Raw genomic sequence first — 15,898 nt, forward strand, 5'->3', positions numbered from 1 at the left:
CACAGAAAAGTTTCAGTACAGGATATGTGTGTGTTTGAAACTGAAGAGTTTAATCTCTTTATTTCTGCACTGCACAACCAGTGAGCAGCAGCTGACATGGTAAATAAATGAATTTTTTATTGATAATTTTTTTAATTTTCAAAGTAAAAATAAAAAAAAAACATCCCAAGTAGCTAGTATTGTTTTACCTGCATATTAAATATCCGAGTGAAGCTTGAAATTGTCTTGAATGAACCAGTGTCTGTTTCAATCTTCTAATAATCCTGGGTGTTACATCAGAGAACCTGCATTATAACTGTAAATATAAACATTTTTACTAGTTTGTCATTGAATTGATTTGTGTTAAAGTTAGGTTTCATGTAACTCATAGCCCAAAGAAAGATTTTCAGAAGTTGGAGATGCTGTGTTACAAATCAGTTCTGTTATAGGATGGCAGTCCGAACAAACTCCAAGGTGATGTAGGACAGTGGGAAGGGTGCATAGTTAAAGGTCTTAGGAGTCCAGCACATGGAGAGGTGGAGGTTTTGTTTCAGGCACCAACTGAATGAGCAGACATTACATGACTGAGACTTGGGTGAAATATAATCCTGGCATTGTGTGTGCAGTGAATTACTTGAGAGTTGACTGTGGAAGGAACAAATATACTGTTAGCAAGGTCTCTTGTAGGCTCACAGTCATCTTGTTGGGCTTCACAGACCATTGAATTGGACTTCCTGTTTACACAGACAGGAGGTTGGTAGGATAACCTACTGGAAGCACCTATAAAGTGAAAAATGTTAGTAATAGACTTGAGCATCTGGCCTCATTTAGAGGTGCCGGGCTCTTTATTATAAATGAAAATGCACAAATACATATTAGTACATAGATGTGTCTCATACTGTTGTATGCACATCTCACTTTAAACTGCTGCTGCTCCATCCTCAGGCAATTCTCCCCTCATCAGGCTCCACCTTTGCTGCTGTATTTTCTTGTAATGATCACATTTAGAGGCGATCAAGTCAGACAAAGCAGAGTGCTGCATTGCCCAATAAGGAGATGCATCACAGCTACTAATTTAAACAGGGTGTTTCACATTGTATTATATTTATCTCAGTATACTAGCAAAATAGTTTTGGGATAGTCCACATACCATGAAGAGGCCAACTTTGAGTGGGTTTAGAGACTGATGAACTTCTTACAAAGTTCACCAAACAGTGAAAAGTGCATACGGTTGTTTAGACAAGTAGGATGTCAGTGTCTAACATGTCTTAATAACACCTTTTTCTAAACTCTTTTTTATTTAAAATGTGTTTTAAAAAAAACAAAACCATTTGATCTGTAGTTATGAAAATGTATGTTATTCAAAAACATACACTGCATTATGTTCAAATACTAGCTTGCTAGCCGGTTCTCTTCAGTAGTAAAGTCTAAAGTCTCTAAGGTCTCAAGTAAGATTTTTAATTTAATTTTATGTTATTTTATTTTTAATACAGTTATGTAATGTTCAATTATGCCCAGAATGGCATCGCTTTGTAGTCATCCACACCAACATGCACATGAAAATTCTTTGTGTCAGTGACCTGGAGTAACCCTCTTTTGAACTGAGGCCATACCTCTGGGCCAATCACAGTTGTTCTAAAATCAGGCTCTCTGCCCTCAGCCAATCAGCACTTTTGTAGTGTGTCAGTGTCAGTGTTTTTATCACTGGCAGCACTAGTTGCCATGTTTTGGGTTTTGCCATTCATGAAATTATTTTTTCTCCTAAAGTTGTCCTGAGGAGTTTCCATGTTTTTTAGATTACCATGACTTGGATGACTGACAACCTACACGGACAATATTTCTCCTAAAGCTTTTGTCTTTGTGTCTTTTGAGTGTTTTTTTTTTTTTTAATTATTGTATGGTGTAAGCTAGTCGTTCATTCACAAAGTAAACATTATAAGAACTCCCTCATCCCCAAGTCGACTGCTGATAATATTGTGATCAGTCTACAGACAGTCTACAGAAACATAAATATATATATATATATATATTTTTTTTTAAATATATATATGTTTTATAAATCATATAATATACTTGCTGGTCCTCTGAGCAACACAAATCTTTGAAAAATATAAATTATGAGCTCAGCCTAAATCTTGATTTTAAAAAAGTGAAAAACCAATAAAACTATAAGATATCCATTGTCAAACAAACAATTTACTCGAGAGCAGTCCTGAAAGTCCTGGATGAAGAAGTAGCATCAGTGAGTGGTTCAAAAGCAGCTGAGTGTTTTTAATTTTTGAAACCAACTGTTATTTTATACTCTGTGCACAATGACAGCTAAAAACCCCGTAAAGATCAGAGAGGACAACAGATTCAGTCTGAAGCTCAGCCATCAGTGAGTCATTGTTGAACTTCTTTCTCAAACACTAAAGTCAGGCTCCATTTCTTTCTGTATATTTGAGATTAAAAATTATTTTGATGGAGAAATAAGTTTAAAAGTGCCATGGAGACTACTTCAGCTAGACAGAGAAGGGACATGTATAAACCTGCAAATGAATTCAGCTTAAACGCTGATGTTAATGTCCCTTAGTGAGGTTTTCCAAGTGATTACTTTCCTTTGAGGGCCTGAATAGGAACTGAGAGGGAAGTTATCTGTAAAACATAAGAGCATGGTACATCACACTTTCTTTGATCGTTCTTTTGAAATATATAAAAATGTTACAGTATCTTTTTTTAATTTTTTAATCCTTAATGTGTTTTGATGGAAATAAGTCACCGTTTCCACTTCATGATCCACTTTTTGATGATTCATGATGAAAAGGCAAGACAGTTATACTGAGTAAACATTTGCACAGAAGGACTGTTGTTTATGAGAATGGCATGTCTTTGTAGGGTTTGTAGGTTCTCATTGATGCCATCATTCAAATCTCAGTGTCAATGACTTGGAGTAACCCTCTTTTGAGGTGAGGCTATACCTCTCAGCCAATCAGAGTGTGAATCGGAAACCCAGCATCCACTTCCTCAATCAGGTTCTCTGGCTCATTTTTCATTCAGTGTTTTATGCACACAGATAATAAATCAAATTAAATGTAAACACTTTATGAGCACAAAAACAGAAAAGAAAAGTTCGAGATTGATTTTCTTTAATTTATAGGTTTCATTATATAGGGTTTATATAACAACAATAACAGTCATATCAAGGCATGTGATTTTTGTGGTATAAAAACACTTGTGGAGTAAAAACAGGGATGTGAAGGGGGAGAGCTCCAGTAGAAACAGCATCAACAGATCAGAAAGATTCTGATAAAAGAAGGCTCATGAGTACAGAAAAAATTCTGAGTCATCTTCATCATTGCTAACATTACATTCAAAGTGGACATGTGCAGAGGAGGGAATGGGAATATACTGGGCCAAAGATGTTGAATATGGAGCTGTCAGAGAGGAGGAAAAGACCTCAGAGAGATTCATGGATATAGTTTAGGGGGGCATGCAGCAGGAGATGGAGGTAGATGATCCGCTGTGGTGAACAGGAGCAGCTTAAAGAAGGAGATGCTGATGTGCTCTTTAACAGTACAAGTAGTGCTTAGAAAACATCTATAAATAATAGCTACATACAATAAACTTTCAATACTCTGAATTGAAACTATTTAAACTGTAAGTACAGCTCCACCTCACAGCATTCTTTTTCAAATATGAGGATTTCCAGCTGGTGTTCATGAAGCTCATCGAGCAGACAGTTTTTTTGGACTGTTTTTCAGATATTTTACAAATAATGCTGTTATTGAATGTTCAAATTTTAAATCTGAAAATGTTTGCTGGACAGATCGTTGATGTTTTGCACCAAAGAAAAAAGAAACGTTAAGCAATTATTTAAATTTTCTTTTCGGATGAACAAATCCTTAGTTTAAGTTCTTTAGCGTGCCTTAAAGAACAGGTTGAAGTCTTTCACAAAGATGCTGAACACCAAATACACAATGTGATGGATAATTTCAGTCAACACTGAGAGGTTGAACCACCATTAAGGTGTAAAAATCTCTGGGACATTTCAAACATGCTACAATTCATTAGGATAATTTCTCTGTTGCCGTCTTCTGTACATCAAAAAACCAACAAGAGCAGTAACAAGAAGCAAAGCAGAAACTGACAGACCAACTTTCAGTCCAACAAATCCTGCCTCCTTCCCTCCAGCCTCCTTCCCTCCAGCCTCCTTCCCTCCATCCTCTGTGAGTCCTCCTGTCTGACCTGCAGGTGAGAAACAGGTGTGAGGTGTCAGCTGTCAGGTAGGTGATGAGTGAAGAACAGAACAGAATCCATTTCCTCTTCAAACTGCTGTCAGACATTATCTACTGCACTCTGATCACATCATTCAGACCAGCTGCTTTCTACAAAGTCTCATCAACAACATCTTTAGAAACAAACATCAACAACCAGGAAGCAGCTTCACCTCTGATCACACACACACTCAACTCTACTCACTCACCTGGAGGATCAACAACACTCAGGGTGATGACGCTGATGGGGTCAGTCTTCAGATGAGCTCTCTTCCTGCGGCTTGTTCTTCTCTGGACAACACGACACTCGTATGTTCCAGTGTCATTAATCGTCACATTGTTCAGAATCAAAGACACATCTCCATCCTTCATCTGTCTGTCCTGCAGATCCACCCGGTTCTTAAAAGATGGATGCTGGTCCTCAGGATCAAACTGCCCATCCCGATAGGAAAGGACATATTCATCTTCTATATCAGCTCTGCTCCACTCTACAACTATAACGGAGATGCCCTTGTCTGGAGCTTGACATGGCAGAGTGACATTCCCTCCAGACTCAGCTGGGATGACTTTCTGGTCTGAAAGCAGGAACACCATACAAGCAGAGAGGTTAAAGGGATCAAGTGTTCACTTCTACAGCAGAAAGTCACAGTGAGGATCACAGAGAAAGAGAGCACTAGTCTCTGGTTTATAGTGGTTGAATCCTTTAAACTTGACCATCAGACCTGATGCTGACCACAATCTTGTATACTAAGTACAGAACACAGATGAATGACATTGAGCTCCAAAATAGCTCCTGAAGTCTGCAGTAAAACTAATGTAAAAAATACATATTTCAGGCCAAACGAAGTAGCTTCATAAACCTTAATGAGGACTTGTTTTTTAGTATGCACTCTAGATATAAGAATGTGTAAAAACAATACAGACAGGAAAGTGTTACGAAGTTTCCTGTCTTTAAACGCCTTTGTGAAAGTGTCATATATATATATATATATATATATATATATATATATATATATATATATATATATATATATATATAAAATTATTTTTTAAAGATATTACCTTTGTTTTCAGCCATTGTGTGAATGGATTAAAAGCCTCTTGAGGAGTCTTTGTAATGCTGAGGCAAAGATGTAGAAGTCAGAGTGTGACTCTTTGGTACTGTAGTGTTATTAAAGTTCACACACGCTGATCATCAGATGAGGTGCTGATTGGTCAAGCCCCGTTTGCCTGAAGCTGCTGATGTTAGTGGGCGTGGCTTTAATTTTTTTTTACGTGTGATGTGTTTGTGTGTGATGCACTTGGGTCCTGGATTACGTCACACACAGTTCACGTTTTATCGCTTGTCCGGACGTCGAGTAAACACCGGCGGTGCACGCGCGGAAATAGCGGAAGTGGGAAACTGATGAAGAGTGAGGCTAGGCTAAAGAGTACTACTTGTTTTTCTCTGCATTTGACCCATTCACTCAGTGAAGCAGTGGGCAGCCCACTAAGCAGGCGCCCGGGGAGCAGTGTGTAGGGACGGTACCTTGCTCAGGGGTACCTCAGGGTAGCCGTTAAGTGGATTCGAACCGCCGACCTTCCGATCATGGGGCCACCACTTTACCTACTGAGCTATCCCTGCCCATTAAAGAGTACTACCACTCCACACCAATGACTGTAGAAAACACACACGCACACAAAACGTAAACTCGAAGGACTGGAGCTGCTGATCGAACAACTTTATCCTCAGCTGCAGTGGTTTAGTAGAAACCTGCTAATCCCAGACACCACCGTAGAGCTAACAGACAGAGCTAGCTACCGACAGGACAGTAGTTTAGAGGAGTTGGTTATGCTACTGTCTACCCTCGACACAGCGAGGAGTGTAACAGCCGCGGGATCGTAGCCAAACATGGATCCCAAGGCTCTGGTAGTAGTATGGTCAATACCACCCGTTGCTAATGCTATCTCTGAGTCGTTGTATCAGCACGCAGCTGTCATAAACAATCAGCTTCTAAGCATGACTTAGACCAGGTGTCATCAGTGACAGTGAAGGACCTGACACAGTTTAAGTAGATTTGACAACGTTTTAAAATACGTGACACTCTGGCGTGCCAGGAGAACAATGCGCAGTACAAATATGCACTGAATGTTCATATTCTTATAACAAAAATGCAGCAAAATGTTGGTATTAATTAAAATCAACACCTCATCTAAAACCAGGGGCGATTTTAGTCAGCAGGGCTGGAACGTTTATTACCGCGGGGGCGTCATTGCACTGCATTTCAGCCATAACCCGCCGCGTACCATAAAAACGCCGATGGTCCCCTTTGCCGCGGGACGTGACAAAACTATGGCAACGCCAGCATGTTACGCCTCGGGAGTGAGAATGGGCGTTGAATTAGCAACAGCAAAACATGGAAGAGCTGAGTTTGTGTCTCACAAACAGATTTTAGAGATTTTTACTTTGTTATAAGACTGGTGTAAAAAAAACACTGTGACGCGTTCACTGACATGTTCTCCTTCTTTCACTTTGCTGTTTATAAAGAGAACAGAGAGGCTCTGCTTTGTGCTTATATTCTCCTCCTGTGTGTTTGTGTGCAGAGTTTCTACCAGAGCCAAATGTCATCTACTCCTCACTGAAGTCGTCCACCAGTCCAACCACTGGGATCCAGCTGCTGCTCTCTAACTGGTCCACACAGCAGCTCAGACCTGACACATTCACTGTAAACACACTGGTTTATATTCTGTTTGTTCTTCTCATGAAGTTAAGTACAAGCAGAGCTGAGAGTCGTCTGCTTATCAAACAGCTACACATTTTATAGGAACAGGTTTTATGGACAGAAATCTAAAACCTGTGAATCTGAAGTTCAGGAACAGATTTTCCTGCATCTACAGGATGGATCACAAATTACAGTAAAATATTATTTAAAACATCTGCTTCATGACTAAAGTGTTCAGCAGCAAGTTTCCATAAAGAATAAAGTAAAAAGTGACTCTAATTCGTAAAGCGATTCAGAACAGACACCATGTTTAAGAAAATCTTTAATGTGCTCATTTAAAGTTTAGAAACGAATTAGTACTTTTAATGAATGTGATGTTTGCCTGTACGCTCTTAACACTGTCTGTTTCACTGTGCAATGTAATAAACAAAGAAATTAACATGATTTTTTTCATGTGAAGCAGCAGTACAGGTCATTTGTAATCATGTGGTCGTTTGGATTTGTTACACAGCTTAGTATCATACAAATTCACATTTCAAGGTCAAACTTATTTTAATAAATGCAAATCATTTTTTATGTAAACAAAATTATTTGCAGCACTAATAAACTTCCTTTATGTACAATGTGTTTGGTTTTCTCACATGAACTCTGGTGATGCATTTTCCTGACATTAAGCTGACATTAAACACCTCAAAAACACTTCTGTTTTAACATTCATTACTATGACACTGGCCTTGAACTATAATGCTGTATTGTGACACATGAACAATAGACTAAATCAGAACTGTTTCTGCAGTATGTAGCCCACTCCACATGCTCATTAGTGTTTGTCTTCACTGAACTTTAAATCACGATGTCACATAAAAACACATCACACTTTCACAAACCTCCATGGATTTAAATTCATAACACTGTAATAAGTATTGATTTGGTGTGTTTACATTAGAAGATGTGGTAACAGGTGTGAAGGCACCTGACAGCAGCTGATAGTTCAAATAGTCTTTTCTTCTTTTTTTTAAAGCCTGTTCTTCAATCAGAAGCTGATTTAGCAAAAAAGTTAGTTTCAAATTAGTGCACTTAAGCTGACCCCCTCTTAATCTTCTGACCAATTGTTAATAGAATAAACTGTTCGGTTGCTGCCCTCTACTGGCACTGGAGTGCTACAACACCCTTCAACTCTGAGTCTTCACCACTGAAAATGTAAAAACTCCACTTTATGAATGTGCATCAGCTATTTTGCATCTGATATGGAGGAAACTTCATACTAATACAAGTTTTATAAAATGTCTTCTGTAAATACTTTTTATAGGTTTGTTCACACCTGCTGTTCACAGCTGGTTTCACATAAAGTCCAACCTGCTCAGTGACATCACACGGATCAGGAGTGCTCAGCTCTTTAAAATAAAAGCCTGCTACACATGAATTTTATAGACACTGAATGCAACAACAAATAAAAGCACAACTATAGGTTCAATTTTTTTGATCTATCCATAGTAATATACATTATTGGCCACTTTATTAGGTACACTTTGCTAGTACTGAGTTGCACTCCCTTTTGCCTTCAGAACTGCCGACCAATGATCAATCCAACTTCGAAATATAGTAGAAAGATAGTCTGAAAATATAAGAAATTATTAAACAGAAAAGTACTAAACAACTCACGGTGATGATGCTGATTAGAATCATAGGTCCTTCCACTCCCTGGACAACACGGCACTCGTATATTTTTATATAGTTTCCTTAATCGTCACATCCTTCAGAATCAAAGACACGTCTCCATCCTTCATCTGTCTGCCCTTCAGACCTATTCTCCATTTCTCAGGCCTTCACTCACTCTGCAGGATCATGTTTAAATAATCTGCTAAAGGTCCACTGCCCTCTCTCCCAGACATATTCAAACCTCCACACTTATGTCATCTGAACCTTTCCAGTCCTCATCCACTTCATTGCTACCCTTATTTCCTCCTGACTAATCCTCTGCACTTCCTGATTCATTAATTGTCCTCCTCCCTCCATCTCACAACCCTGCAGAGGTTACATCTCTGTCAATGACAACATAGTACACCTATGTTGTAGTACACGTCTTAAATCCTTCTCAGTGCTAGAAGGCCTGATTCAGGACAGAAGAGAGTTGCTATTATTATTAGAGGTTAATCTGCATTAAAATAATGTAAAGTCTTTAAAGTGGTAGACAGAGTGGCTGATACTTTACATGTGCACTCAGGTTTTAGACTTCAAAAGTTTTTAATTCCTGGTTTTACTGATTAACTACTTTGTAAGTGGACAGCCTCTTTGACTACAAAATAATTCATGCACGTGACTTTGAATTTTAATCCAAAAACATTTGATTCTCATGTATTTGAATTAAAGGTTTATCCTGTCTAATTTTTTCCAATTTTGAACTTTCTTATGTGAATTGTGTACCTCACTGCAGTGTTTGGACACTTGGTCCATAGTTTAGAGGGAAGGAGTGGCGACCTCTGGGTACTGGATGTCTCCATTTTCATTTTTGGGCTGTGCTTTGTTCTGTAGTCTCGTCTTCCTTATTCCGTTGTACCTTTAAGAGCTTTTTCCCCTGCTGCAGATGAGAAGAGTGGATAAGCACACGTCAGGAAAATCCACATTAAAATTGATTTATGATTCATTGTGCGGATGAAATAAAATCCTCTTTATCATATGAAATGTCTTTTGTAGTCCATGATGATGTCGTATTGGACTCCAGTGGTGCTAATGCCCAGAGCAGCCGGCGTTGGTGGTGCGTTTTGTTGACCGTACGACTCCAGAAATGTGTAATTTTATATTTTTTAAGAGTTTCATCAGAGCTTTGAAGAGTTTCTTCTTTTCAGTCATCTGCTGATCTGCTGTAGGTCTTACTGGTGAAGCCTCCAGTGGGTGTCATGTTGCATTTCTGACCCTTGTGAGTATGTGCACGTCTGACCCATCTGGCAGTTATTATTGGTATTGGCTCAGTGTGTACTGGGAACCCAATTTGTTCTACTCATGTGGGAAAAGTGCATCTTCCACTTCCTTCCTTCCACAACCCAGGTCATGAACAGCCGAACCGAGATCTGGATGCGGATGCAGATCGTTTCTTTTTCACTCGGCGCAGCTTTTCTTGTATTTACGGTAGAGTGATTCTAATCTGCGCAGAATTTTTTCTTTGGTTTTACGACTCATGACACAAAAGCCCAAAGTAAAGCAGACCAATCCCGTGCACTGTAACGATGATGTTACTGAACCAGTCATATTATTTATCCAGAGTGCGTGTGAAAACCGAAAGCCCAGTTTGTTAAAGCTGAGATTAGGTTTTATATGAAATGTAGGCTAGTTAAGGAAAAAGAGAAACAGAAGCTCAATCTTGATTTTTGTGTTTATTATTATTTTAATAAGAAACCACAACTTCTTCAAAAGCTCCTTTTTTTTTTTTAAACAATTTTATGAATGCAAACCTCATCTTAATTGTTGTTGTAGCTGCTTTTAGTTCCCTCATTTCTGCAGCATCTGTTTGGGACCTACACCTGTTTGACACGGTGGCCCTGAGAGATGAAATGCACAGCAACGCAAGAAAACATAAGCAAATAGAAAAACAAAAAAATGCTCCATAAAGACACAAGTGAAGTTATTTAGGGGAGACAATAACGTAGTGGAACAGCTGTGCAAGTGACAAAAAACTGAAACATGTGAAGGAGCAGAGAGGCTCACTGAAAAGAAGCCGGGGATTTGTTTGTGTTGCGAGGGAGAAAAAGATGCAGATAATGTGTTTTCTAAATCTGAGATTCATATGTTTGTTGACCTTTTGCTTTTCTCAGCTTGCAGTGGATTTGGCCTCTCAGGGCCACCATAGTTAAATGCTTTAATCTACTTTAAACATCACAGCACAGGTACTTCTACTACTGGACGTCTAACCATAAGTTATGAATATTACATAAACAAAAATGAATAGTAAAAGCTTCCTATATTTCAAGCAAATGGCGTTTTAGTTTGTGTGTAAAGTACATGTGAGTTGTTCTGAAAATAAAAGTGTGCTGTGAAATAGTTTTGAATTTCTGACCTCGCATATCTGTGGTTATAAATTGTGATTCATGTTAAGAAATTTGGAATCTAAGAAGAAATAAGAAGAAAAAATGTGATAATCTCAAACAGTTTGTTCCTTATGCATCAGAAAGATTTTCTTGGATAGTTTGTTGTTATTTGCATTTTTGTTTTCAGAGGTACAGTGCAGGTGTCTGCATTTCTAAAGGGAGTTCTCTGAGCGCAGCATCATTTTCCACCGGTGACGATTCATCAGAAAGTCGTCCTTCACGTCATTACAAGCAAAAACAAGTCAAAGTAATCAGCAACAATTAAAATATAAAAAATATATGATTAAAATATAAAATTAAATGTCTCTTGATTTGCTGGTTCTGGGGATCCAGCAACTGGGCAGTGAAAATGCTAAAGGTAAATTTATCACAAAGTTCTGTGTCTTGTTTAATCACGAGCGCTGTGCCAACATCTTATGAAGCGCTGGTGGCCACTCTGACGGCCACTCTGACGGCCACTAGGAAGAAGGTGATTGCCTTCCAGGGAGAGCTGGTTCTGCAAAGTGTCCACAACAACGTTGACATCATCCGGCTCCAAGAATGAGAAGCCGGTGCTGGGATAGGACAGCTTTCCTTCACAACACTCAGTTTTAGAACTGAACTCCAATCACCAATCGGATTTGACTTAACAGTACACCGCCAGACTCAGCTGGCATTTCTGCATAGGATTTTTTTTGCTTTTTGCTTTCAGTGTGACAAATTAAGTATTTTATGCTTCAATGATTTGGACCACAGATCAGGAATATAATACTTTTTGCTAATGCATTCACTTGCCTCTACAGTTTATTATCATGACCCCAGACCCCCACAGGACATAACTTACAGCTTTACCACCCTGAGCACACCTAAACTTGTGTGATCCTAAAAGCTAAGCAGGGTTGGGCCTGGTTAGCACTTGGATGGGAATTTGCCTGGGAATACCAGGTGCTGTAAGCTTGGGGTTACTGTAGAGCATGTCTCCTACTTACATGAAGGATATATGTATATGAGCAATGCTCAACTTCACTTTCAGGACAGCCTGAACACAAAAAGAACTTAATAAATGAACAAAACACTAAAAATTAGAAACATACCCCACTTTTCAAAACACAGTACTACATTGATTCAGAAGTCCACAAAACACTGGGAACAAACCCCAGGATCCGAACGCAGTTGAGCTTCCTCACTTTTGCTCTTTAAATCATTATCAAAGAGCCATTTCTTTATTTTTCCATTTTACTTTCATTGGGTTACACGGCACACTGCACTTTCCATGTGAGTCAGTGTCACATGATCCACAGCCACAAAGACAATAGGGCCATGCTGAAATCATGGGATCAGCACCTAAATGTGAAACTGCTGTTTGTTTTTTTTTGTTTTTGTTTGTTTTCTTTTTCTTCTTTTTTTGTAAAATGTTCAATTCAATGTAGTCAATATAATTTTATTTATACAGCACCAAATCACAATAAACAGTTGCCTCAATGCATTTTATATTGTAAGGTAGACCCTACAATAATCCATAGTGATCCATTACTTGTAACATGTGGGGCTAATATGCTTAAAGTGATCTCATTTGGTTACAGTAATGTCATGAAAACCTACCATTGTGACAGCCCTAATCGAGCATAGGGTCAGCATAAAAACAGTCTTTTCTCCAGTAACTTCAGTCTTTAGCATGGAAGCCAAATCATGTTACATTCATCATGTTCACCTTCTTTTTAAGACAGTAAAAAAAGGTCAACATGTTATTTCAGGACATTTTTAGATAAGAAAGCAGGACTCATGGTTCACCTTTCTATTCCTGCACAAATGATATTTTTAGAAATTGAAACTGGTTAACTAACTAAAAAGAAGGTTTCAATGGCACAAGTCAGACATTTAAAGATAATTTTGTTATTTATTTTTCTATTATTTTGTTTTAATGGGGTTCTGTATGGAGTAACATGACACTCATGTCAGTGGCACATAAGTTGATTCTGTTCATCTGGACGTAACGTTTTCTGTGGGAAAAACGTTTCGTCACTCATCCAAGTGACTTCTTCAGTCTGACCTCCCAGCTAATGTTCCTTAAGTGGGCTGGTTTCAGTCATTATGCAAATGTACTGTTTATAAGATTGGGGAAACCTGCAGTCAGCTGAGACTGAAGAAGTCACTTGGATGAGCGACGAAACGTTTCTCCCACTGAAAACGCCACGTCCAGATGAACAGAATCAACTTTTGGAGATTTACTTACCTGGGTGATTGAGCATGCATCAAGACGTTACAGTTTTTCTTAATTGCTTTGACCGGCCTACAGAGACTGGATCCCCTCAGTTTTCATCATCACTATCTGAGCAGAGCAGGAGACATTTCTTGGAAATGTGTTAACCCTTTCTCATTGGCTTGACAACTTTTCCCCACCTTTTTGCAAAACAATTAATCTCATTCAAGCAGTCCAAACCCCATTGTTTTAGCTGTGGTAACCAAACAGAAATCACCTATTTCTAACTATTAGAAACTACCAAGATCAGTATGAAATCAATAAATCACCTGTTTTTGAAGTCCTTAACACAAACTTTCATTTCGCAATCAGTCTGCAGGCCTTCAAAGATGCCACATCTGTGTAGTTCTTTACCAGCATCAGTTGAGGAGGTCTAAGGTGAGCGATTGAGTATCAAAAGTGGCAATTTCTTATACTGTAATAGATTTTATTTTGGTTTATATGTATTTTTTTGTAATATTTCCAGTGTTTCAATATTCAGTCACAGTTTGAAAAAAAGTCATTGACTAAAAGTAGCATCAAACTATTTCTGATTCTGAATCTAAATCATTGCAAGAAAGCAAATTTGACACAGCCTATGTAGAAAGACAACAAATGACAAAGGCTGTGTAATGGGCTACAATGATGAGCAGTGGTGCACGGATTCAGTACTGTGTTTTGTGTAATGATTGATCGGACAAGCTCATACACTTGTTTACAAGTTCTGATGTTTGAAAACAAAATTTGCTTTTGTTTCATATTTTAAATGTTTTGGCATTATTAGAGCCTTTTGCAAAGAAAATGTGTCACTTTGAGCATGAGTGCCTCTGTTTAGGCCTTTGTGTTAACTGGAAAAATGTGGATTTCACAATTGGAAAATTACTTTCTGTTCACCATTTGTGTGACTAACAGTTTCACGTCCAGGTGACTGTTGTTGTAATTTGGTGATATATAGATAAAACTGAATTAAAACGTCTGGTGTACAGCTTACTGAGAGGCAGTGTGCAATCACAGAAAATAACAACCTAAATTTCACCGTAACCCTCACTGGAGAAAAGGCAGTCTGGAACAATTGTTGAACATTCCTCTAAAATCAGTGCTGTGAGAGTGACTTTGCTTTACCAAAAAAGAAAAAGAAAAGAAATCAGATGGTGTTTCATTGGAACAGTAAAGTACCACAACAAAGAATAAATATGTAAGAACAAGTATCACTGCTGTGGAGTTTTACATGTTTTCATGATTACACATACAATGGACAAGGTTTCTATAAAAATTACACACAGTCTAAACAAATTACAACATACTAATTATTGGAGCTTAGACAGTCCAGGCCAATATTTTACTCAAATATCGGACAGTATTTGAGTATTTTGTTATGATCTGTAATCTGAGTTTCTAGTTACAATCTGGATTATTTTATGTTGTAATACAATATACTATGGTCCATATGCTCTAAATTTGTCCTGCTTTCTTAATCTATTGGGTTGTTGTAAAGTGGTGGTAGGTGTCATCAACACGTTCTCATTGACAAAGCGGGTGTGTTAGGCCGCAATGTTGTGGAGCAACAGTTGTTTATCGTTTATGACATAAAATAGATGTAAACGGAGCTCCACTGGAGGCATTTGTTTTGGAGTTTTCGGTTTGTGTGGAGTAAATAAACGTTTTCCTTTTTTTCTTTTTTACATTCACCTCGTTTTTGCTACCGAAAGGCCTACAGCCAAGCACGAGTCAGAAACTTTACGTCCAGCAGAAGCGACGAAGGACCGAAGATTGCCGCTACACTAATAAATGTTTTATGAAAATCTGACACTTTCAAAACAGAAGAATACATGTTTTATAAAAATCACGTTCTTTGATGATCATATTACATGTGTCACATTTTAAAAGGAACATATACTTGGACAACTGTTCACAAAACAGTTTTAGAGAATGCAACACGCCTTTACTTTTCCACAGTGCGTGTACACCTCTTCCAGAGTTTTGTGTTTTTTACAATTTTGCAATTTTACAATCTTACAATCAGACACAATAACTCACGATTATCTAAGACCTGCCATCAAATGTCCGTCACTTCTTCACAATCATTTTTTCATTTAATTTTATTTCACACATGGTTCAACAGTGGTTCGTGTCCGCTGCTCTCCTCGGGTTTGCTGGATCAGATCCTAATGCAGAGGCGTCTGAACTGGGGGGTAAAAATGGCTCTTTGGCAGTTTATCAAAAAATATCTTAATGATTTTATTGACGGGTCTGGGAGGAGTTCGAGAGATTGTCATTGTACCCACACTGGCTGATGTGCGAGACGAAACACACCATCGCGTGGACTCTTGCTCCTGTGCGACCGACTCATGCAGAGGTGTGGCGTGTACCTGTGCTTCCTATGTTCCTTGTTTCGGATTAAGCAAAAGCAAATAAAACGAAATAATGCTTAACGGGGCGTGCAGCCTCCATCTCCCCCATCCTGCTCTCTGTTGTTAAGAAGCAGCTGTTTTTAAGAATAACCTTTTCCATCTCTAAAAATGGGGCATTTTTGTCAGAAAAACTGCACTTTTTGTCTAAAATTAAAAAGGGCGCAAAATAATAAATTCATTTAATAGTTTTCATTTCTATCACACACATTATATTGCATTGCAATATGTTCATGGTGTTTTGGGTCATATGATT

The 15,898-nt window shown here is 38.3% G+C and overlaps 1 protein-coding gene, 1 long non-coding RNA gene and 1 pseudogene across 2 annotated transcripts; 2 read left to right on the top strand and 1 right to left on the bottom strand.

The window, feature by feature from the left end:
- Window positions 1-3,093: 3,093 nt before the first annotated feature.
- LOC143415712 (V-set domain-containing T-cell activation inhibitor 1-like) lies at window positions 3,094-4,876 on the bottom strand. The gene is made up of 2 exons (XM_076881103.1): window positions 4,442-4,876; window positions 3,094-4,203 (listed from the first exon to the last, which is right to left on the bottom strand). The coding sequence occupies exons 1-2, from the start codon at window positions 4,824-4,826 to the stop codon at window positions 4,016-4,018; spliced, it is 573 nt and encodes a 190-aa protein (XP_076737218.1). The 5' UTR covers window positions 4,827-4,876; the 3' UTR covers window positions 3,094-4,015.
- A 637-nt stretch (window positions 4,877-5,513) lies between these two features.
- Window positions 5,514-7,633, top strand: LOC143415662 (uncharacterized). The gene is made up of 2 exons (XR_013096097.1): window positions 5,514-5,644; window positions 6,816-7,633. It is a non-coding gene; the product is annotated as an uncharacterized LOC143415662 (long non-coding RNA).
- Window positions 7,634-11,316: 3,683 nt separating this feature from the next.
- On the top strand, window positions 11,317-11,560 carry LOC101466450 (costars family protein ABRACL pseudogene; annotated as a pseudogene).
- Window positions 11,561-15,898: the final 4,338 nt, after the last annotated feature.

This window comes from Maylandia zebra, unplaced genomic scaffold (genome assembly GCF_041146795.1).
Source record: "Maylandia zebra isolate NMK-2024a unplaced genomic scaffold, Mzebra_GT3a scaffold02, whole genome shotgun sequence".
In the NCBI taxonomy this organism is placed as follows: Eukaryota; Metazoa; Chordata; class Actinopteri; order Cichliformes; family Cichlidae; genus Maylandia; species Maylandia zebra.